The following is a 22,509-nucleotide window of genomic DNA, read 5'->3' on the forward strand; positions in this document are numbered from 1 at the left end:
CACATCTCACCAGGGAAGTGAAATGCTCTCAAAAAGAGCCCTGGGGAGAATGAGATGAAAGGTAGAAGTTTCTGAAATGCAAAAAGGATCAGTTATCCTAAGTTTTAGCTAACGGAATTATTTATAGTTCATACAATATTTAGTAAAAAATATAAAACTATGATTAGATTATCAAGGTCATCAAGACTGACAGAAAAATTTATAACTCCTGTGAATGCATGGCAGATAAAATTTAGCAATTCTTCACCTAACTAGTGAAAACTGACTTCCCAAAGTTTCCCAATGTTCTGTTTTCCTCAATAACTGAGAGAAATGATTTAACAATATTTTTTTAAGTGTTACTTAATAACACATAACATATTTACCTCTCTAGACTCTTTCTCATTTTAAAGGGCATGTCATTTACTGGTTTAACTATATAAAATTATTATATAAAATATAATAATGAATACATAAAATTAAATGTATCCATAAATTAAGCAGATTAAAATTTTACTCAAAATGATGGATTGTTTAAGTATATAGAGCCATTTTAGCATAATCTAAACATGCCATAAACATCTTAAATGACATCCTATATGTTTCAGAGACCTGTGATATACAGAGGGATAACAGCATAGAAAGATAAATGTCAAGCACATACAGTCACGATGCTGTTATTCAAAATCCAAGCCGACAAGTCAGAGTTAATAAATGCCTCACAGCAATATTGTTAGTACTGAATTCTTGCAAGCGATTATGGTTCAGTGTAGGGATACTTTCTCTTGTCTAATTTAATGAAAGTAACATTTTCCACATCCTCTCCTTCCCCACAACCTCCTTCCAGTCCTCCTCCCCTACCTCCTCCAAGGTTCTCTTTTATCCAAGAACACAAGTACTGAAGTTTTGTGGTGAATTTTTCTAGAATCACCAAATGATAGTAACAGGTTACACATATAAGAATGGTTTTTTAAGTTGTTGTATCTACCAAAGGTAAAAATCATGCCTATTTTCCATTCAGGAGACCAGGATTGGAAGCTTTTGTGGGCACAAAGAAGCTGAAGAATCCCAAGAAATTTAAACTTCAAATAGTCTCAGAGGTTTTTCATTTCTAATTTACTTGCAAAAGAAAAGGCAAGATAGTGTCAAAGTATAGCAATGCAAATCTACAACAGGGAATAATGTTCAGCAGGAAAATAATTTTCTCTCATTTAGATTATATGGTTCTTTCCCATTGGAAAAAATACATGTAATATGGCAAGAGTTCACAAGTCAGACACCATCTCCCACACAGAGATGTTTTTGCAGACTGTACTTAAAGATTCAAAAACTTGTATATAAATAGTTGGGGCTCTTTTCCATAATGACTTACTTATCCTGCTGAACTGAGGTGTTTCCCTGAGAAACAGTAAGACGATTAAAGACATTCAGTTCATTACGGGGCCGGCTTGGTGGGGAAGAAGGAGGTGAGAGACTAGCTTCTGAAGTTCCAGAATCTGAGCTACAAGAAAAAAGAACATTAAACAGATGGCTTTAATTGGTTATGATTTGTTAGGAAAGTTATAGGAAACATGCGGGGTTTTTTTTAAAGCTTTTCATTAGAAAATTCCTTCTTTTCTTCCTCTCTTTCACTTTTTTTTTTTTTTTTTGTAAAATAAAATGCATACTGAACAATTTAATTAAAATTTAAAAAAAAAATTGTTACATGGGTTTTGTTACATGGACCACAAGGTGGCACTAATGAAAAGTTCTGCCTGCTGAAATCTGAAGTCCATATCCATAAAGCAAGCCAAATTTAAAATCGTATGATTTTAGAGTTGAGACAAATTGCTCACTTTATAGATAAGAAAACAGAGAGCTAGAGAACAATTTGCCTAGTTAGATGTTTCATTTGTTTATTTTAAAATTATTTATTAACTCCAATTCCCCATTTTCCAATTATTCTTGAGACTTTTGATTCAATAAAATCAGGCAAATTGCAACTTTAAAAATATAGGAAGTTAGGATGATAAGAAGGATAATTTCTATGACATTCAAGTCAGCTATATCAGTGTCAAAATAGAGAGTGTTTCTTAGCACAAGGGAGAAGGGTGCTACAAGATTGTCCACTTAGATATAGAAAATGCATGAACACTTCTTTTCACATTCATTTTTATGATAAAGAAATTAAGAAAATGTATTTTATTAATATTTTAGTGTAGACTGGCATTGAGGCTCTCCCTCAACAACATGTCTGAGAGCTACCTGTCACACACAGAAAGTTAGATCATTTGAGGAAGGTGTGGCAAGGTAACCCTGGCTCTAATCCACTCAATTAATGCATGATATGGTGTTGCAATTTGTAAATGCCCAGTTAAGTGGGTCATCAGATTGTATCATATAGTAGTAAGTAAACTAAGCCTTCAAAAAACAAACAAACTAAACAAATGAGGATAATTCAATTTAAACATGAGAAAACAGCAAGATAATGGCACAACTAACACACCCTGTGATTAATACTAGTTTTTTACCAGCCACTCTAAAGAGGTAGTCAAGGTCTGTTTTATCAAATGATAGTCAAAATAATTTTAAATTTTTCTAGAACACTATTTGAAATATACATTTAATATGTCTCAGCCCACATGCATAAGAACTCTTTCAATGATAATACAAAAGTAACTGAAAAATCAGTTAGTGGACATGAAAGGGAATAAGTGCTACGTATATGAACAGTTACATGTGTGACCAAAAAGTCACACAAGCTGACTTGATTGTCTTGATTGGTCAAATCGATCATAACCACAGAGCCAACCTAAATCTAGAAAATAAACACAGTACTATCCTTCAGAATCTGGTTCAGCAGATGTATTGTACAGTCTTCTACATAAAATGCATTAATCACTTACTGTTTTTGTTCCTTGGACTTTGATTTTTCTGCTTTTTCATATGCCTTTCTCCGTGTTACAGGGGAAGGCTCTGGTAATTTCTTTTCTGACAAAGATGACTGTCTAGAACTAAAATAGGAAAAGATTCTTTAACTATCTTCTATTATTTTAAATATATATATAATAATTTTAAATATATATAATAATTATTTATTATATATAATAATAATATATAATATATAATGATTATGTATTATATAATAATTATTTTAAATATATATAATAATAATTTTAGATTGATTGGTAGACAATCAATCTAAAATTTTTAATAGATTATTACTTGAACATGAAAAATTAAACTAGAATAGGAAAATATTACATGAGTTATTTTTGATTGATGGAAGTTTCACAACTAGAAATTTTGAATTAGTAATCTTATTAAATATGTTCAAACCTATTATCAGTACATGTCAACATCAACACTATACTGCTAAATGACTATAATAAACATTTTAAGTGTAAATGCCAAAGTTTTATTGTCAATTGCTTCAGTTGAAGGAAAATTATGTTTATAAAAGTTTTGTAAGAACAAGAATAATAGACTATCAGAATATGAGAAACAATGAGATTTAATAAATTAATATTTAGTCACAAAATAGTAATTCAGATAGACACAAAAATAATGACAATGATTTTACCGAACTAGTAATTAGGTATTAATTAGTAGCTATGTATATTTTAGTAATAAAAAATCCTTCTCATAAGTTTTAAATGTTGAATGATTGCCATGTAATTAAAAATTCAGGATTATGACTTTAATGTATGGTAGTAATGATTTTTATGCATGGTGGCAAAAATTTATTCTTGGCTAGTTACATTAATAAGAAAAAATAAATAAACTAAGAATTTTCAGACCTCCAGAATGGGCTTACATGATTCCTATTTAAAAGTGATAAGTAAATATATTAAACTTCATGTGTCTTGACTTTTCGAATCATTTTAGAAATTCTGTGTCATGTAAATCAAAGGGATTATAAAATAATTATTTTACTTCATGAAAGAATGTCATGCAGGAATGGCTTACGAGAGTTACTACACCAAGTAACTGGCAATTCTAAAATTTGTAAAGAATTTCAGATTTACAGTATAAATTTCTGAATTTATGAAAACTTAAATCATATGAAGATAGAGTTCAAAATATATTTTCTACTATCTGTCTTATAGGGTACATTTTTTAAATGAAAAACAAAAAAAAAAAAAGTCAAAAGAAGGTATTACCTGAATCTGGATTCCAGGCCACAGATTTAATCTTGATGTTCCAAAACTCCTTACTCATCTGACAGACTAAATGCTGAACACATGCAAGCCCTAAAACTTGTGCTTAGTTCCATATCACTACCTTCACCAAAAACATTTCTTCTATTCTCTTCTTACCACAAATGCATTGAAGCCATAGCTATACTGGTTAGCAGTATTCAATAGTTAATTACATTAGCCACCTCAAGCACATGCAAGAAGGTTCTGTCATCAATAAAATTAATTTTGGAACTAAAAGCACATGGGATTACTAAGTGGATGATAATGGAAATATCTTCATCAAATAAAGAATCTTATTGGAAACATATATTCAATGGTGGAAAGTTTGTGATTTTGTTTTATTTGCAGTCATACAGTATGTACCATTTTTGTGAGGGCAATATTCCTCAGTGCAGAGGTGGATATTCCATAAACTGCTTTCTAAATTGTATGTGAGGATTAGTTTGAAAATATTATTTAAAATCTTTACAAGTGAATGACTGATCTAATTTTAATTTAACTACCATAACACACACACAAGGTACATCCACACACTAATCTGTGTAGGGAAATATTTCTTTCTTTTCAAACTATTAATGAAAATATTCTGAGCAAAAAGACTTGTTTTGAGTAGAAAACTTTATTCCTAATATCATAGACAAGAGAGAGAATATTTTTCTTCAAATGTTTAATAACTCCAATAAAAATAACTTGTGTATACATTCATCCAAGAAATGAAATGTGCTTCAAGGTAAAGAATTAGAAAAGCTAAAAATGTAGTAAGTTTGCAATTCATATTTCTTTCTGTTTTTCTTTAAAATGGTCAGCAAAGATTTACCACTCTGACCAGGCTTGAAGAACTAGGAAATAAGTATCCAGAGAAAATGTGGGTCTTTTAGTTTTTGTTTATATATATTGGGTTCAAAGGCATAACTTTATCCCACTTTAGTGTTTATATGTGAACTTTGTCTATAATTCATGACTTGACCTTTGTTAAAATTGAAACCCCTAAAATGACCCTACAGCTTAGTGATAAGGCAAAGCAATTCCATAAAGAACATCTCATCTTAAATTATTTGACCATAAAAAGATCAGGGGAAACAATACCTAACAGAAATGACTTTGAAGATCAAAGATCTTATTTATACAAGATTTTTAAAAATAGAAATAGAAATAAGAAATTAGCAACATGCATATTAAAAAATAAATAAATAAAAGCTAGAAGAAAAGAAGTTAGTGTAGCTGGGCCAAACTTACATGCAGCCTATCTTAGAAGGTAAGCCAGATGGGGGAAGAAGCTCTTTATCCCTAGCAGAAGTACCACTGGTCTCTGTATTCATTCCAATCTCTTGCCCTTCTGCAACAGGTGTAAGAGGGCCAGGCAAGGAGGCATCTCCTGCACTAGTGTCTGAAGCTAGTTCACTGCTATCTGCATACAGCAATTCCATCTGAGTGGTGGTTCTCCTTCGGGCCTAGTTAGAGAATGGAAGGAAAAGCAATCAGGAGCAAACTTCTGCACAGAACTTGATTGGAGAACAGAGATTTATATTAGTTTGAAATAGGCAAAAACATTTAGCCTATATTTCCCTGACAAGGGTGTCAAACAAAGCAAGTGAGATAAGTGACAAGCAGAGCTCTAGCCAGATAAGCTCTATAGAAGCCACAATAATTGCCTACATGTGCATTGTGCTTATGTGCAAGGCATAATTCTAAGTATATTGTCAAATTAACACATGGATAGGTCATGTCATCATCCCTATTCACAAATGAAGAAACTAAGATACAAAGAAACTAAATAATTTTCCCAGGGCCATGCAGATAGTAAGTGGCAAAGGCCAGACAATCTGCCTCCATTTATCACAAGTGGCCAGCTTCCTCAATATAAATTGGAAAGAGGAAGGAAGGAAATGGTGGGAAAGAAAGGAAGGAATAAATTAAGACAGAAGATAATTAATTTTAGGGATGCTCAACTAAATTCTCATTTTTCTCATACTTAAAAGCTTTCTTAAATATGCATTTTTAATATTTGTTTTCAATTTTTGTGACCCTTCTCTTCTTTCTAATGCCATAAATCTATGTTTAATCTGTCTACTGGCTAATTCAATACCAGTCAGCACTAGCTTTAAGCAGCTTGGTGAAGTGGGTAAGTCATTTTCCTAGAATTCAGACTCACTATAAGCATTCCTTTCCTTACCTTTTTTTTTTTTTTTTTTTTTTTTGGCGGGGGATTACGAGGGATTGAACTCAGGGGCACTCAACCACTGGACAACCCTATTTTACATTTTATTTAGAGACAGTCTCACTGAGTCGCTTAGCGCCTCAATATTGCTGAGGCTGGTTTTGAACTTACAATCCTCCTGTCTCAGCCTCCTGAGCTACTGGGATTACAGGCATGAGCTACCAAGCCCAGGCCTTTCCTTACTTTTAGAAACCAAATAAACGGGGTTACCACTCAGAGTTGGTTTTGATATCCCTGAGATATTAACAGATAAACAAAGGGTCTACCAGATTATATAACTCCAGAGGATAGGTACTTGTACCCCTGCACTTAGCACAGTGGTATAGACTTACAAGATCAACTTTATTTTTTCAATGAGTGAAAAAAAAATTATAGGACACCATTTTAGTATTTTACAATTCAAAAGAAATAGCAGGGAGCACTTGAGAAACGTTTAGAAAAGAGAAAGCCTTGCAGCCCTGAGTTACACTCAATTCTCTCCACAACCAGGGACCCAGGGAAGATAGGAATCTTTGGGGGGGGGGGGTAATTTCCAACCACAGTGGTTCTTTCTGGAGAGAACCTTTAGGCTATCACTTCACATCTCTCTCTGACATCTCACAAGGACATAAGGAATGAGGCTTCCCCAGGACCTAAAAGTTACTTTATGAGATTCTCTTTTCTGCTTAGAAATGGATCCAAGTCATATTGAGAATGTTTGCTTTGAGTTTTGGTAACCTGGTTGGTCAGTTTAATAAAACATAAACCATATGTCATCAAGTCAGTAGCTCAAGAAGCTACAGGAGTTTGGAGACATATTTTTATTAGTTTTTCTCAGTATTTTAAAGATAAGGAAATTCTTCATGAAAATCCATATTTAGGATTTCTTTTGAGAAAGTAGGATCTGGTAAACTTAGTTCCATATTCCCACATGGCAAAAATAAGCAAGATTTTATGGTGACTATCTTCTTTATGTAGGCAATTACAATGAACCCCTGGAACACACTATTTTACATCCTACCAATTATTCATTTACACTACCTGATTAACAATAGTTGGCCTTAAATCTATGCATTTACATAGTATTATTCTTCCAGGTTGTGATTCTATGCATTTGTTCAACAAATACTTAAACACTATAAGAATTTTTTGTTTTCAAATGCCTTGAGATCATTAGTTAATTCATTTAGTATCAAATACAACCATTCACAATCTGAAATGTATCATGGTTTCTTACATATTTAACAGTATGTATGATTTATATTTTTTTAAAACACAATAAATACGCATTATAGATGCATAAGTTTTAAAACACTATAATTAAGGGTCAACATTATATAAGCTACCTCAAGACACCAATTAAATAAAATAAATAACACTTAAGAATATACGAAAATGCTGAAATTTCAAAATTCATCAATGATAATGATTTTAAACCTCCAATCTAAATGATTTACCTTGAAAGCCCCTACCTTGTATGTTGGTTTACATTTAGTTAACCAGTGGCTTAAGAATTAGTCTCCATAACCCATATCCAGTGGGAAATGTGCAAGAATAAAATAAAGCTCCAATTTTTTTAAAGACTGATATGATTTTTTTAATACCTTTATTTTATTTATTTTTATGTAGTACTGAGGATTGAACCCAGAGCCTCGAACATGCTAGGTAAGCACTCTACTGCTGAGCCACAGCCACAGCCCCTAAAGCTCAAATTTCAACAAACAAAACTGTTTCAAAATAATTATTTTTCAATTGTCACTTACAGATATTATCACTTACAGATAAGTGATAATTTAAAAAAAAAACAACTAAATTCCTTACAAATGAGAGCGTGTTGGTAAAAGTATGCCTACTGGCTACTCTATGAAGAGCAAAATCTATAGCCTAAGATAACAATACCTGGTGTTTTCAATTCTCCTTACCTTGTTCTTAGGTTTCACTTCACCACAAAGCTTCATAAGGTCTGAAGAGAGTGTGCTGTATGCAAAGAAGGAATTAGCCACAGGATTAAGTGAGAACATAGTATAGAAAACTACATGTCTTTTATAATTATGAAAAATATATATCTATAGAAAACAGAAAACATTTAAAGTAAAAATGAATTTATTTTAAAAAGTCATTTTTCTTCCTTAAATATCCCACTACTTTTATTTTAAAATTTGTGAGGGTTAAGGATGACTTAGTTTGGTTTCTATATCATTGTTGTTGGTGGTTGTTTATTTTCAGGTTGGGGGGGTTTGTTTTGTTTTTTAGTACTAGAAATTAAACACAAAGCCTCATGCATGCTTAGCAAGAGCTCCACCACTGAGTTATACGTCTATAGCCCCCATAATTACTGTTTCTAGTGCTATTCATCATAAAATTCAAAAAGTTTTATGTTTTATGATAATTGTTTAACACAAGATAAAAAATACTAAAAATATAGAAACAAGTCAAATCTATTCAGTCTCCTTAGGCTCTCTTACCTTCCTTCTGATCCTGGGCTGTTTAAAGGTGCATCCTCATCAGTACTATCCTCTACATTTTCTAAAAAAAAAAAAGGAAAAAGAAAAGTCCCCAAATGAATGTTATCTACATGTCATAGTTTAATTGATGTCTACAGTCCCTATTCTATATAAATATAAGTTCAACGTCTCAAGATGGGCACTTTGGTTTTAGTAGCTGTTCAAAGTAGGAAAACCATACATTTGAATGATGAAACGTGGAAAAATATTGGATGGGAATTAGATCATATATTTATCTGAGGATATATAATTATATATATTTCTTTCAGATTCATGTATTCAACCAAACACAAAAATCCACTAACTAATAATACAAGGTTAAGGTAAGCATGGTGGCACACACCTGTAATACCAGCAACTCAGGAGACTAATACAGGAGAATTGCAAGGTAAAGCCAGCCTCACAAACTTAGTAAGGCCCTAGGCAAGTTAGTGAGACCCTTCCCAAAATAAAAAATTAAAAACCAAAAAGACCTGAGGATGTAACTCAGTGGTAAAGCACACCCAGGTTTAATCCCCAGTGTGAAAAAAAAATTTTTTTAAACACAGTTAAATAAATGCTGTATGAGTTAGCTTTAATGAACTGAGTCCATTATTAATACTACATAAATGTAAATATACTTTTTACATTTTATCAGTTATGCCATCCTGTTTGTTTTTTAGTTTCTAGGTATTGAACCCAGAAATGCCCTACCTCTGAGGTATATTCCCAGCCCATTTTAAATTTTATTTTTGAAACAGGGCCTCTCTAAATTGTAGAGGCTGGCTTCAAACTTATAGTCCTTATAGACTCAGCCTCCCAAGTCATTGAGATTTCAGGTATGCACTGCCACACCCTGCAGTTATGGGACCTTACTTAAATATTTTTCATTTAAAATTGTGTTTAATTTTTGCCTTCATGTAGAATAGAGTGTATGAAGATATTCAGAAGTCACAAACCAGCATGCAGTTCATTCACATGTACACAGAAGACAAAAAAATAGCTGTGCATGCAACAGTTCTATAAACTAATACAAATAAACCACTGCTATTCCAGAACAACTGTAGCAGACTAGAAAAAAAGGAAAAATCAAATATTTAAAACTAGTAGGAAATCAGTAAATAAAACAGCCACAGAAAGTAAACTAGCTAAACTATCAAAAAGCCCCTAATGTAAGTGCAGGTTTTAAAAACACATATATTATAAAATCATTCCATAAACTAAAGACAGTATTGTAAGCAACATATATTTTAGTTAAAAATACATAGGAGTCACTTTCTTTTAATTTCTAATTATGTATCACACAGGTGGACTGTGACACCTGAGTCAACTATTTTCTGTCTCTCCACTGATAGTCTCTTCCTTCCTGGTTTAGCAGACACCTTTGGAGAAGTTCAGTAATAATTGATAGCGGTATCTAAAATGAAACCACATAAAGAACCCACACAAAGAGAGTTTACTTTCTGAAGTAAGAAAAGAGTGGTCTTGCAGGCAATGTGTATTTCAAAGCCTGTCACTCAATGAAGGCTCAAGGACTTGTTTCAAAGACAGGATAATTGAGTGTTAAGGTGACTGGATGAGTAGATAATATAGAAAAAGAGGTCCCAAAGAAATGAGAAGCCTAGCCTCTGTTTCCCCAGGTATAACAGCAAGCTACAATTTGCTTGCCTTTTTCTTTCAGAGAGTGATGGAACCAAAGAGAATGCAAACATCATGGGAGTGTTTAGTGAAAACCACTTCAGCCCTGATTGTGCATGTTCACCCTAGAGACAATTATGTCTTGACATAAACAACCTGGACAAAGAGATCCCCACCCATAGTCACAAAGAGAGGAGTCATCAGGACAAAGAATGGTCTGAAGCACTGGGTTATCTGAACAGCAGGACACCCCATGGCCTTTCTACTGCACTTCCAACTCTGAACTTAACCCTAACCCATGGCCAGCAGCTTTGTTCATCATCATAAACCTAAAGTCAGACAAAACTCCCACCTGTCCTAAGATTTATCAATATCAGGGTAAAATTTCACAAACATCATTGGAAATAACCAAGCAGGACTTTTTTTTATTTCAGTCTTTTTTTAAAAGTTTTTTTTTTAAATAAAAGATCTATATTTATAGTAAAACGTAGTTATGGAAAAGAGTCTATACAGCAACCCTGAGACTGCTACCTTTAGAAACACCTGTTTACAAGACTGCACTTGGGCTGACATTTGAAAACAGTTCTCAGAAAATCCCCAGACAATGCTAAATAAACAAAGGCTGTTCACTATGCCTGGATTGTGCAAACAGCATGGCTGATGCTGAACACCTGCTTTCCTTCTGGAGGTTTGAATTCTAGGGTGTGTTAGATCATACCAGAGATTAGAGGGTACTTATCTGACCATCACTAACAGCACTCTGGTGCTGAATGTCTAATGGACTTCCCTGGCCTGACACACAGCTGCATTTTTGTTCCTTGGGGCTAGAGTCTGAGTGATGTCTCATAGGAGAGAGCATAAGGTAGCCTGCACATGGATCCCTATAGACCCATCTGTGTCTTTTCCCTTTTCCACCTATGCATCCTTACCACAATTGTTCTCCCAAATTTTAGTCACAAATACAACTACATGCTGAGTCTCATGAATCTTCTAACAAATCTCCAGAGACAGAAGTGACCTTGTGGACCCTTATACAGGTTGGGTGGTGGTGTGTGGGAAATAAATGTTCTTCAAAGGCCCCTAAAATATTAGCCTAGTAGTGTGGGGTGTTGGCTATGGTTCAGCCTAAAGTTGCATCATTACATGCCACATACTTGTTGTTCAAAAGCAACAATCTGTTTGTAGGCCTCATCTACATAATATCATGGCTATATCTTCATGCTTGTGCTACCCCTCTTCCTGGAGTGACACTTCAATATTGTCTTTTGCCTGGATAACTTATTTTCTTCCTTTATGTTTCATCCGAAATGTCACCTCCTCCAGAAAGTCTTCATCAACACTGCCATTCTTTATGGATGGTCCCACTCTGTGCTCCCATAATTCCTCATATGTATCTCAACCACTGTCCTCACTGCAATGTGTCATAATTTGCTGATGGTCTGTCACTCTTAGCAGGGCATCAGGTCCATGAGATCAAGGTTAGTGTTTCACTCATCTCTGAGTCCAGCACCCAGTCCAAGGCTTCAGGTACAATTGGAGAGCTAAGTAAAGGCTAATTAAGAGCTAAGTGAAGAGCTAAATAAAGTGTTGTTGTTGTTGTTTTTTTTTTTAAGAAAAGTATCAATGACTGTGACAACTTTCTTTTCTCTTTCTATGCTTTTCCTTCAGCTCCTCTAATCTAGATTATATCCTCAATCTCTTGACTCTGCCATGAGTCACAGGTTATATCAGCTGAATGGGTTTGTACTCGGTGCTTCTGACCCCTCCTCAAAGTATAATTAAAAGTGATTCAAAGAAAAGCATTAGAAACAGAACAGTAAGAAAAGAAGAAAGAAGAGCAAGAAATGAGAGAAGGAGGAAGAAGAGGAGAAAGGAAGGACAGGAGAGGAGAAGAAAGAGGGGATGAAATCTCCTTTAATACATATAGAATGGCAAGAATGCTGGATTTAATGCCAGGAACCTGAGTGGCCTATATGGTTCTTTTAATCACTCCTAATTGGACCTCGTTGGTCTTGTCTCAATCCTTGTCATAGCTTGAGTAGCTTTCCATACATATTATATTATGCAGTTGATCTCACTGATCTCAAGGAATATTATCTAGATATTAACATGCTGTATATAAATCAAATAGATCATATATTTGTGACTTCATTTAAAATAAATACAGATTCATAGGCTATGTTTATTCTAACAACATAGGGATGTAATTACATTTAATATTTCAGTTACTTTCTTCTTCTTTAATTATCAACATTTAGAAAACATATAACAGTTATGTAATTAGGAAAAAGATTATGATCAGATTTTTAAATAATTTTAAGCAAATAAAAACTACCCCAAATAATCATTCAGACACATCACCAGTAATAAAATTTCCCCAATATTCCTGGTCCTACATATATATCATTAAAAGGAGGCACAGATGTTACCATCAGGTGGGCACAACTGTTGTGGATGTTAAAGAGAAAAAGTTTAAAAACCTTTGTACTCAATGACCTCTATTGCACATTCTAACTTGAAAATATCCTTATGATTATAAATATGGCATCACCTTGCTGAAATAAAGTCTTTGATAGCTTTATTCACTTTTTAATATTAAAAGTATGTGACTAATTTTACAAAAATAAAGAATAGATAAGAACATAGCAAATATATACAAAAGATTTATGCAAAACAAAGTTATTTGTGATGTTAAAACAATAGATGCATGTTAACAGATACACTTAAAAATTTAAAATAAACATATATGTCATGTTTTCCTATAAGAAAGAGAAAGGACTCAGAGGGTTTCTGAAACTGGAGCTATAACTGGAGCTCAAATAATAAAAGAGACAAATAACTAAAGCATACTCCTTTGAACATTTAAGAGTTTTAAAATCAGGAATGTTTAATAAAGACAAAAGACTTAGTATGTTTGTGGTCAAGGAAACATTTCAAAAATGATCATGCAACAACAACTTGACTGCCAATAAAAACTTTAAGATGTACCACAATTAGTGTACATGAACAATTAGTAATTCATGCAGCTGTAGGGTACATAGAAAGCTTAACATACTTACCTAATGGTACGCTATCTAGATCTGTGCAAATAACAGCAAAAAGGAAACAAAAAGCAATACTCCAATCAAAACAGATCCAGTGTTAAGAACTCTCACATAAAACAAGATTATGAACCATTTGTAAGATATATAGAATAGATGCCATAGCAAACACGAATTTATTTTTAGGGCAGTTAGACGCAGAATAAAGTAATGAAACTTAGTTAATCTTTTAAGTAATTTAAATAACCAATTCTGAAAGTTGGTTGGTGTTTTTATCCATAAAAACTAATTACATAATAAAGTTAGATAAGTCTTTTTAAGTTGACAATCACTTCTTTGAATAACAATAATTACTTCCCCAAAACTTATATACACATGCAAATTAAAGACAGAATAGTTATTCAGAGCATAAGTATAGCATCTATTCAGTCAAGCCATAGAGGAAAGAGAGTATAGCATGTTCAAAGAGCAAAGCTACCATGCAACCATTCAATTAAAATGTAGTCCAAATTACCTTGTAAAGCATGGCCTAGTAAAGCATCTAGCTCAGGATTTAATTCTGCTTTCTCTTTCAACATATGAAATAAGAGCTGGTTTTGTGTAGCACTGGTTATTTCAGTTTGTTTGAGTCGACCTTCAAGAACTTTAATTTGAGCCTCTTTCTGGGCAGCCTGAAGACCCTGCAACAACAACAAATGATCTTGACTCACACAAAATAGAATCTACCAGTAAAGATCAGCAAATGCTTACAATACACAGACTTTGACATCAGACAGACCATCATGCAACCTCGACTCTCCACTGACTAGCTTGGTGATTTGGGCAAGTTTACCTGTCCAGGAGACTGATTTTCAGTCTCCTCATGCATAAAATTATGTGAATAATACCTACTTCCTGGCACATTTTGAAGAGTGAGAGAACATAACATAATGGGTCTAAAACAGTCCCCGTCAAAAACAAGCAAGTCAGAAGTCATAATCATCTTTACTGGTAACAAATTAGACAAGCTCTATATGACTGTTTTTTCTGTCTGAGTTTTGGTTCCAGCTATAAAGAATCAATACTAAGCCAGTTATGATACCAAATTTGTTCACTCTGAGAACTTTTTTCTTGTGATAAAGTAAAATCGGAGTTATATCTTCTCTAATTTGTTTATCTGTTCTAAAAGACAAATATAATAAACAACAAGCTAATAAAACTGATCTAAGTATTCCTTACTTTTCTTGACTCTAAAAAAAAAGATTTAAAAAATCATAGAATTTGGAGGGAAATGGATGGCGTTAGAGCAGATTATTCTAAGTGAAGCCAGCCAATCCCTAAAAAACAAATGCCAAATGTCTTCTTTGATATAAGGAGAGTAACTAAGAACAGAGTAGGGACAAAGAGCATGAGAAGAAGATTAACATTAAACAGGGATGAGAGGTGGGAGGGAAAGGGAGAGAGAAGGGAAACTGCATGGAAATGGAAGGAGTCCCTCAGGGTTATACAAAATTACATACAAGAGGAAGTGAGGGGAAAGGGAAAAATAATACAAGGGGGAGAAATGAATTACAGTAGAGGGGGTAGAGAGAGAAGAGGGGAGGGGAGGGGAGGGAAGGGGGGATAGTAGAGGATAGGAAAGGCAGCAGAATACAACAGACACTAGTATGGCAATATGTAAATCAATGGAAGTGTAACTGATGTGATTCTGCAATCTGTATACGGGGTAAAAATGGGAGTTCATAACCCACTTGAATCAAAGTGTGAAATATGATATATCAAGAACTATGTAATGTTTTGAACAACCAACAATAAAAATTAAAAAAAAAAAGATTTACAAAGTGCTTCCTATGTAACAACATAACCCAATATCATGCATAATTATAAGTCACCAATACTTTTCTTTAAAAACAATGTTCTTTATTACAAAGAGAAGAGTTACTGGAGAAATAAACAACACTACAATGAATGGGTCAAAACTTATGTTTCAGTAATAGGGTAGCTAAATCTTACCTTATTGATGCCCATTGACAGGAAGTGATCTAGCAGGTATCGGGCTTCTGTAAGTGTGCAAGCATTAATAACTGCGGTGACATCCAAAGTCTCACCTTCTTCCTACATCAAACCAGCATATTCTGATTATGATTTTGACCTGAATCTTGTATATAAACATAAGGCAAAACCCTACTGTATTAGTTTAATAGTATTAGATTAGCCAGTGAGACTCCTCAGAAAAATATAACATTTTATCCCTTCACCAAGAAATATATCTGAAAAAAGACACATGTGAGTGGTTAAGAATTCAAGGCAGGATATTATAAAAGATATATGCATTGCACAAACAAGAAACCATATCACAAAATCAGCAGATAAATTGGGAGAGCAAGCAAGGAGTTGTTTACATGTAAAATCTGAAAATTAGATTAAACCAATAAATAGGAAATTCCTTCCTTTAAAAAATTCAAAGAGCTTTTAAAGATAAATATAGTTCATCAAGCCATCTGACATCTTTTAAATTACCTTTGCTTCTTCCATCTGCATGATGTTGGCTTGACAATCAGAAATACTGTCATTGATATAATCTATGTTAGCAGTCAGTGATTCCATCTCTTCATTGATGTTAACCACATTTTTATCACCCTCTCCATTCTCCTTGACTATCTTTTCTCTTCTTTTTGAAAGTTTTTCTCGTCTTTTTGTGAGTTCTTCCCGTTGCTATTGGAAAAAACAGGTTGGATTTTAAGAAATAACATTTATTTACTCATACACAGGACAATCAAAACAAAAACAAAAACTTAAATGTACCCAGGGAACAAATTTAGAAGAGTAAAATTAACAGTTGGCTAAGGGGAGCATGTCTAGTTTCTACTTTCTGTACCTTGAGGAGTCTGTCCATGTCGGCTTCCATGTTGGAAATAGTCATTTTCTGCATGATGATATCAGTGACCCTGCGCTCTAAGAGCTGCCACTTCATGCGAGCTGTCTTAGAAGTAAACACTCGGCCAGTCAGTCCTTTCCTCAGATATTTTTTTCTATAATCATACAAAAACAGACAAACATAATTACTATGCATTTACATGACTGTGCATCTGCCAATAATAAGACTTGTTTAATTTATGCACAGTATTCAATATTAACGCCCAAAAGGTTTATATAAGGAGCAAAAGAAGAATCATTTGGACCTGGTTCCATTTGTTGTGGGCGCTGGTAAGGCCTGGACTCTTGCCACAGGAATTCTCATTTTCTGCTGGGTGCCTGCCCTTGATGGATCTGCTTCCACAGCAGCTGCACTGGAACCTGCATCCTGAACAGGGGCATCAGATGAGCTAAGCTTCCGAGTGACTTTCCCAGCCACTTTATCTGACATGGGCCTCACTTGCCGACGAAGAGCTGTAACCTTAAATGGCACAAGAGTTGTCTCAGTCTCTCAGTCTGTAGAAAAACGTCATTTATCTCAAGGTCAAAATGTTTCCTCCAAATGGTCAATTTGCTTACTGTACCTCTTCAGTTTTGCGGCGAAGAACCACCTCCTGGTTTCTTTTTTGGGCTTCCAGAAGTCTAAGTTGGTGCTATAAGATAATATTGAATGAACTGAAATATTAAACCAAAAGATATGATACTTCCTATTCCCATACTGACATATTTCCCCATGTCTCTGGAAACCTCCAGAGTTATTAGCACAATCTGAGTTAATAACCTTGTATCCATTACTACAGATAGGGCTCTTTTATTACAACAAACATAAACACATAGTGATATAGCCATCGCTGCCTAAAAACTGAAGTTATCTCTGTACCACTCACTTCTGTTTAACAAACACTATAGTGTTTGCAATATGCATGTACTTTTCTAAATGCTTTATTTACACCTCACCATTTTTGTAAGACATTTTGATTGAATTGCTGGCTGAGGCATGAGCAGGAAGAAACAACTTACAATATTTGTAATAGAGTCATCTTACTATACATATAATGATTATAAACTTTTAAATATAGTGAGACATTAATCATATTGGCATTTTATAGTAATTTTGCAATTTTATTATGATGAGTAAAATAAATGAACAATAAACATGTTTTAAGTACTTTAGGTAATAAATATAATTAGCAATGTGTTTCTAGGTACTTTAGACAATAAAGGTAACTAATTATAGATTAAGCTATTCTATATATAATTTAGGAAAGAATTCTGGCCTAAAAAAGAACATAGATACTAGTTCTGGTTCTATCATTTATTCAACTCTGTGATCACTGGCAAAGCTTAGGAATTGGACTTGATTAAATGCATCCCTTCTAACACTTATAATCTCTTCTATAACAAACCCGCCTCATGTTTATATCTCAATTCCAAACAGATCATTCACTTCATGTTTATGTATATGTTTTTCTCCTCAGAGGAGAATTCTTTGAGAAAGGGATTCTATCTCATCCCTACAACATTTACCTTGCCTACCATAATAACTGACATAGAAGCAAAGTTTTTAAATATTTTTAGAGCTGGGGATGTGGCTCAGTGGTAAATCGCTTGCCTGGCATGTGCAAGCTCTGGTTTCAATCACTATTACAGAAAACATTTTTTAAATGTATAAACTATCAAAAGCTAAAATTAACATATAGTTTGGAACTTATTTCTACATTAAATTTTTCCCTATTAAAAACCAAAACTCAAGACTATTCATATTTTTGCATAGAATATAACACTTGGATCTTTCTAAATGATGAAAGATAAAGATGATAAGGAATAATTTAGAAAGGGGTTCAACATGCACACAAAGCAACAAATAAGTAGGAGAGGAAGTCTAAGTGTTAGACTTTCTATGTGATTAGCCAGCCTCATTTCTTTATAACAGAATATAGACATCATATTGTAATGGTTAATTCAAATTTTCCATCCCAGGAGATAACTGTTTGATATTGATACTTCATCTCAAATGAATTGATAATATATTGATAATTCATCTCAAATGAATTAGTAATAAAGAGATAGATGGCATATCTTGTAAAAAAAATTATTATTGTCATCTGGAAGTTTTCAATAAAACCAAAATAAATAGCTAAAAAGTGGAAACAACTCAAATGTCCAACAACTGGTGAATGGATGGAAAAAAAATGTACTATATCCGTATAGCTATAAAAAGGAATTTGAAGTATAGCTACATGCTACAACACGATGAACCTTGAAAATATCATGCTAAGTGAAATAAACCAGACACAAAAGACCACATATGGAGCTGGGGAGGTAGCTCTATATTAGAGCACCTGCCTAGCATGGGTGAGGCCCAGGATTCAATCCTCACTTCTGGAAGAAAGGGGGAGGGTTACATATGGTAGGATTCCATTTATATGAAATATGCAGAATAGACAAATTCATAAAGATAAAAAGTAAATTAGTGGTTGTCAGGGCCTAAGGGCAATGGGGAGTGACTGCTAATGGATATGGGATTTCTTTCTGAAGTAACAAAATGTCCTGGAATTAGTGGTAATTACTGCACAATTTTGTGAATATACTAAAAACTTGAATTGTACACTTTCAAATGATTTTGATGATATGTGAATTATATCTCTAAGTAAATTGTGGAAAAAAATAGACAATATGTTATACTTTTATTTGATTTCAGTAGAAACAAATTCTATTAACAAAATCTAAAGTGCCCAGGAATTGAGTATGACAAATACAATGATTATTAAAATGTTGCTATACTGGGGAAAAAAGGAAACAAATATAGCCATAAATATGAGTCATCTGACTAAAATATCAACTTTTCTATGTCATAACTCTTTCCACTCTATCTCCTTAAGTTTCCTCTTTCAATACTAAAATAGGTTTCCATTTTCTAAAATATACTGTATAACCTTATTTGTTTCCCAGGGAGGATTCAAATAAAAGCAAGAATAAAGAAACAATGGGAAGGGGCTCTTCTTTTAAGAAAAAAAAAATCATAAATATAATTATTTATTCTATTTTTTTTTAATTTTTTATTGATTATTTAAAGCATTACATAGCTCATGATATATCATCTTTCATACATTAGACTCAAATTGTGTTTTGAACTCCCATTTTCACCCCAAATATAGATTGCAGAATCACATCTGTTACATATTCACATTTTTACATAATGCCATATTAGTGTCTGTTGTATTCTGCTACCTTTCCTAACCCCTACTATCACCCCTCCCCTCCCCTCCCCTCCCATCTTCCCTCTCTATCTCCCCTGCTGTTGTTCAATTCTCTCCCTTTTTTTTCCCTCCCCCTTGCCCCTCATAGCCTCTTGTAATTTTATGTATCCTTGAAGGTCTCCTACCATTTCCATATGCTTTCCCTTCTCTCTCCGTTTCTCTCCCCTCATTCGTCTTTGTTATCTGTAGTCTTTTCCACATGCTCTTCCTTCCTGTTCTGTTCTTAGTTGTTCTCTTTATATCAAAGCAGACATTTGGCATTTGTTTTTTAGGGCTTGGCTAGCTTCACTTAGCATAATCTGCTCTAATGCCATCCATTTCCCTGCAAATTCTATGATTTTGTCATTTCTTAGTGCTGCATAATATTCCATTGTGTATAGATGCCACATTTTCTTTATCCATTCATCTATTGAAGGGCATCTAGGTTGGTTCCACAGTCTAGCTATTGTGAATTGTGCCGCTATAATCATTGATGCAGCCGTATCCCTATAGTGCGCTCTTTTAAGGTCCTCAGGGAATAGTCCGAGAAGTGCAATAGCTGGGTCAAATGGTGGTTCCATTCCCAGCTTTCCCAGGAATCTCCATACTGCTTTCCAAATTGGCCTCACCATTTTGCAGCCCCACCAGCAGTGTACAAGTGTACCTTTTTCCCCACATCCCCGCCAACACTTGTTGTTGTTTGACTTCATAATGGCTGCCAATCTTACTGGAGTGAGATGGTATCTTAGGGTGGTTTTGATTTGCATTTCTCTGATTGCTAGAGATGGTGAGCATTTTTTCATGAACTTGTTGATTGATTGTATGTCCTCCTCTGAGAAGTGTCTGTTGAGGTCCTTGGCCCATTTGTTAATTGGGTTATTTGTTATCTTATTATTTAATTTTTTGAGTTCTTTGTACATTCTGGATATTAGGGCTCTATCAGAGGTGTGGGGGGTAAAGATTTGTTCCCAGGATGTAGGCTCTCTATTTACCTCTTTTATTGTTTCTCTTGCTGAGAAAAAACTTTTTAGTTTAAGTAAGTCCCATTTGTTTATTCTGGTTGTTAACTCTAATTATTTATTCTAAAGAAATAATGATATTACCAAAGGTTTGAAAAGAAGAAGAAAGAATCAACCATGATCTATAAACGTAACACAACTACAGTTAGAATGTTGATATGTATCCTACAAATTTTTTCCCTCATTGCAATCAAGCATATATATGTATATATTAAATCCTGCATTACACTTAATATTAAATTATAATCTTCTTTCCTATAACTATATTGTTCCCAAATCTTTATTTTTAATGGATGAATAATAATCCATTAAACATCTATTAATCATTCCCTCCATTGCCAAGCAAACATTGCTGTTTTAACTTTTTTCACAATTGCAAATAATTCTAAAGTGAAGGCTTTAACAAATGTTTATTTTTCTGACTTTAGATATCTTTTTGTAATCTGAATTCATGAGAGTAGAATTCTTGAGTCAAAGTTTATGAAAATTTTTATAGTTCATTGGAAAGCCTCTTTTGGTGAGAAATGGTTATTATTCCAGGAACACATGCAGAATCACTGGTGACCAGACTGTCCTTAGAACATCCTGAAATTGCTAACCTATGTAATATTGAAACCAGCTCTTTGATCTTTTCCTGGAGATAACCTGTCATTCTTTGCCATTTACTTTTCTTTTTTAAATATTTTTTATTTATTTATTTTTATTATTAGTTGTTCAAAACATTACATAGCTCTTAACATATCATATTTCATACATTTGATTCAAGTGGGTTATGAACTCCCTTTTTTTAGATGTTGATGAACCTTTATTTTATTCATTTATTCATATGCAGTGCTGAGAATCAAATCCAGCACCTCTCACACGCTAAGCAAGTGCTCTAACAGTGAGCCACAACCCCAGCCCTGCCATTTACTTCTATCTCAACATTATCTCATTCTATAAGAAATAATCCTCAAATAAAACTTACAATATTTTTCATAAGTTTTTGTATTGAATTACTATAATATACATATGATAATAAATGTAATTTTACAAAGTGAATGTTTAGTGTTTTTAATCTACACTTAATAAAGTTAGAAATGTTTCTTCTATTAAACAATCTTGTTTAACATAGAATATTCTTATATAATTAACAGTTAAAGTTGACTCACATCTCTTTTACGTTGATCCTTTTTCAATTGAGCAATCTCTCTGTTTCTTCTAGATTCTGTCAGCCTGGCTTTCTCTTGTTCTTCTTTCATTTGTTTCATTAGGCGAACCTAAAATTAGGGATATACGTCTCTTGGAATTATTCTCTCAAGACATTCACTAAATTGACACATGTATGGAAATAAGTTCCTAAAATTCTGAATACACAACATGGAAACACATGGGTTTATGCTTCACACTTAAGAAAGTCAGTTCCTATTTTTGTAGGATAAATACATTTCTATACATTCCTGCCAAGTTGCTTAGTGCTCTATGCTTTCCATATTCAATGTTCAGTTGTTCTGTAACCTGAGATTTTGATACTATTCTCAGTAGACAAGTAACCATGAACAAGTTACTTTAGTTTTCTCATCTATGAAGTGGAAATACTACTTCTAAAGAACTGGACTAATGTGAGAATTCAATGAGTTGATAGTTGATGATGTTCATAAGAGGGTCTAGTGAATAATTAACACCTAAAAATTTTCAGCTATTGTTGTTGATATTACCAACTGTACAACATTATGATCTAACTACTTCCTAAATAATTTTAATGTGAACTATTTTAAGGAAACTACACTGATTTTCAGAACAGACTTTATGAATAATCAATCCTACAAACCAGATTAAAGATCAGGATTCACAGTCC

At 33.5% G+C, this 22,509-nt stretch overlaps 1 protein-coding gene across 11 annotated transcripts in view; it reads right to left on the reverse strand.

Moving 5' to 3' along the window:
* Nucleotides 1-22,509, reverse strand: part of KIF21A (kinesin family member 21A) — a 146,631-nt gene that overhangs the window by 21,991 nt on the left and 102,131 nt on the right. For 4 of the 11 annotated variants that reach the window (XM_081310716.1, XM_081310710.1, XM_081310711.1 and 1 more), the window contains 13 exons: nucleotides 21,824-21,931; nucleotides 16,999-17,067; nucleotides 16,681-16,895; nucleotides 16,377-16,530; nucleotides 16,019-16,213; nucleotides 15,512-15,613; nucleotides 14,034-14,199; nucleotides 13,538-13,558; nucleotides 8,823-8,883; nucleotides 8,280-8,334; nucleotides 5,397-5,611; nucleotides 2,865-2,972; nucleotides 1,352-1,480 (listed from right to left, as the gene is read on the reverse strand). In XM_081310716.1, the coding sequence (XP_081166842.1) occupies nucleotides 1,352-1,480; nucleotides 2,865-2,972; nucleotides 5,397-5,611; nucleotides 8,280-8,334; nucleotides 8,823-8,883; nucleotides 13,538-13,558; nucleotides 14,034-14,199; nucleotides 15,512-15,613; nucleotides 16,019-16,213; nucleotides 16,377-16,530; nucleotides 16,681-16,895; nucleotides 16,999-17,067; nucleotides 21,824-21,931 (1,598 nt within the window). The remainder of the gene's footprint in view (nucleotides 1-1,351; nucleotides 1,481-2,864; nucleotides 2,973-5,396; nucleotides 5,612-8,279; nucleotides 8,335-8,822; nucleotides 8,884-13,537; nucleotides 13,559-14,033; nucleotides 14,200-15,511; nucleotides 15,614-16,018; nucleotides 16,214-16,376; nucleotides 16,531-16,680; nucleotides 16,896-16,998; nucleotides 17,068-21,823; nucleotides 21,932-22,509) is intronic. The other 7 variants (XM_081310707.1, XM_081310708.1, XM_081310715.1 and 4 more) reach the window with 2 other exon arrangements.

Source organism: Spermophilus citellus, assembly GCF_964194105.1.
Source record: "Spermophilus citellus genome assembly, chromosome: 10".
Lineage (NCBI taxonomy): Eukaryota > Metazoa > Chordata > Mammalia > Rodentia > Sciuridae > Spermophilus > Spermophilus citellus.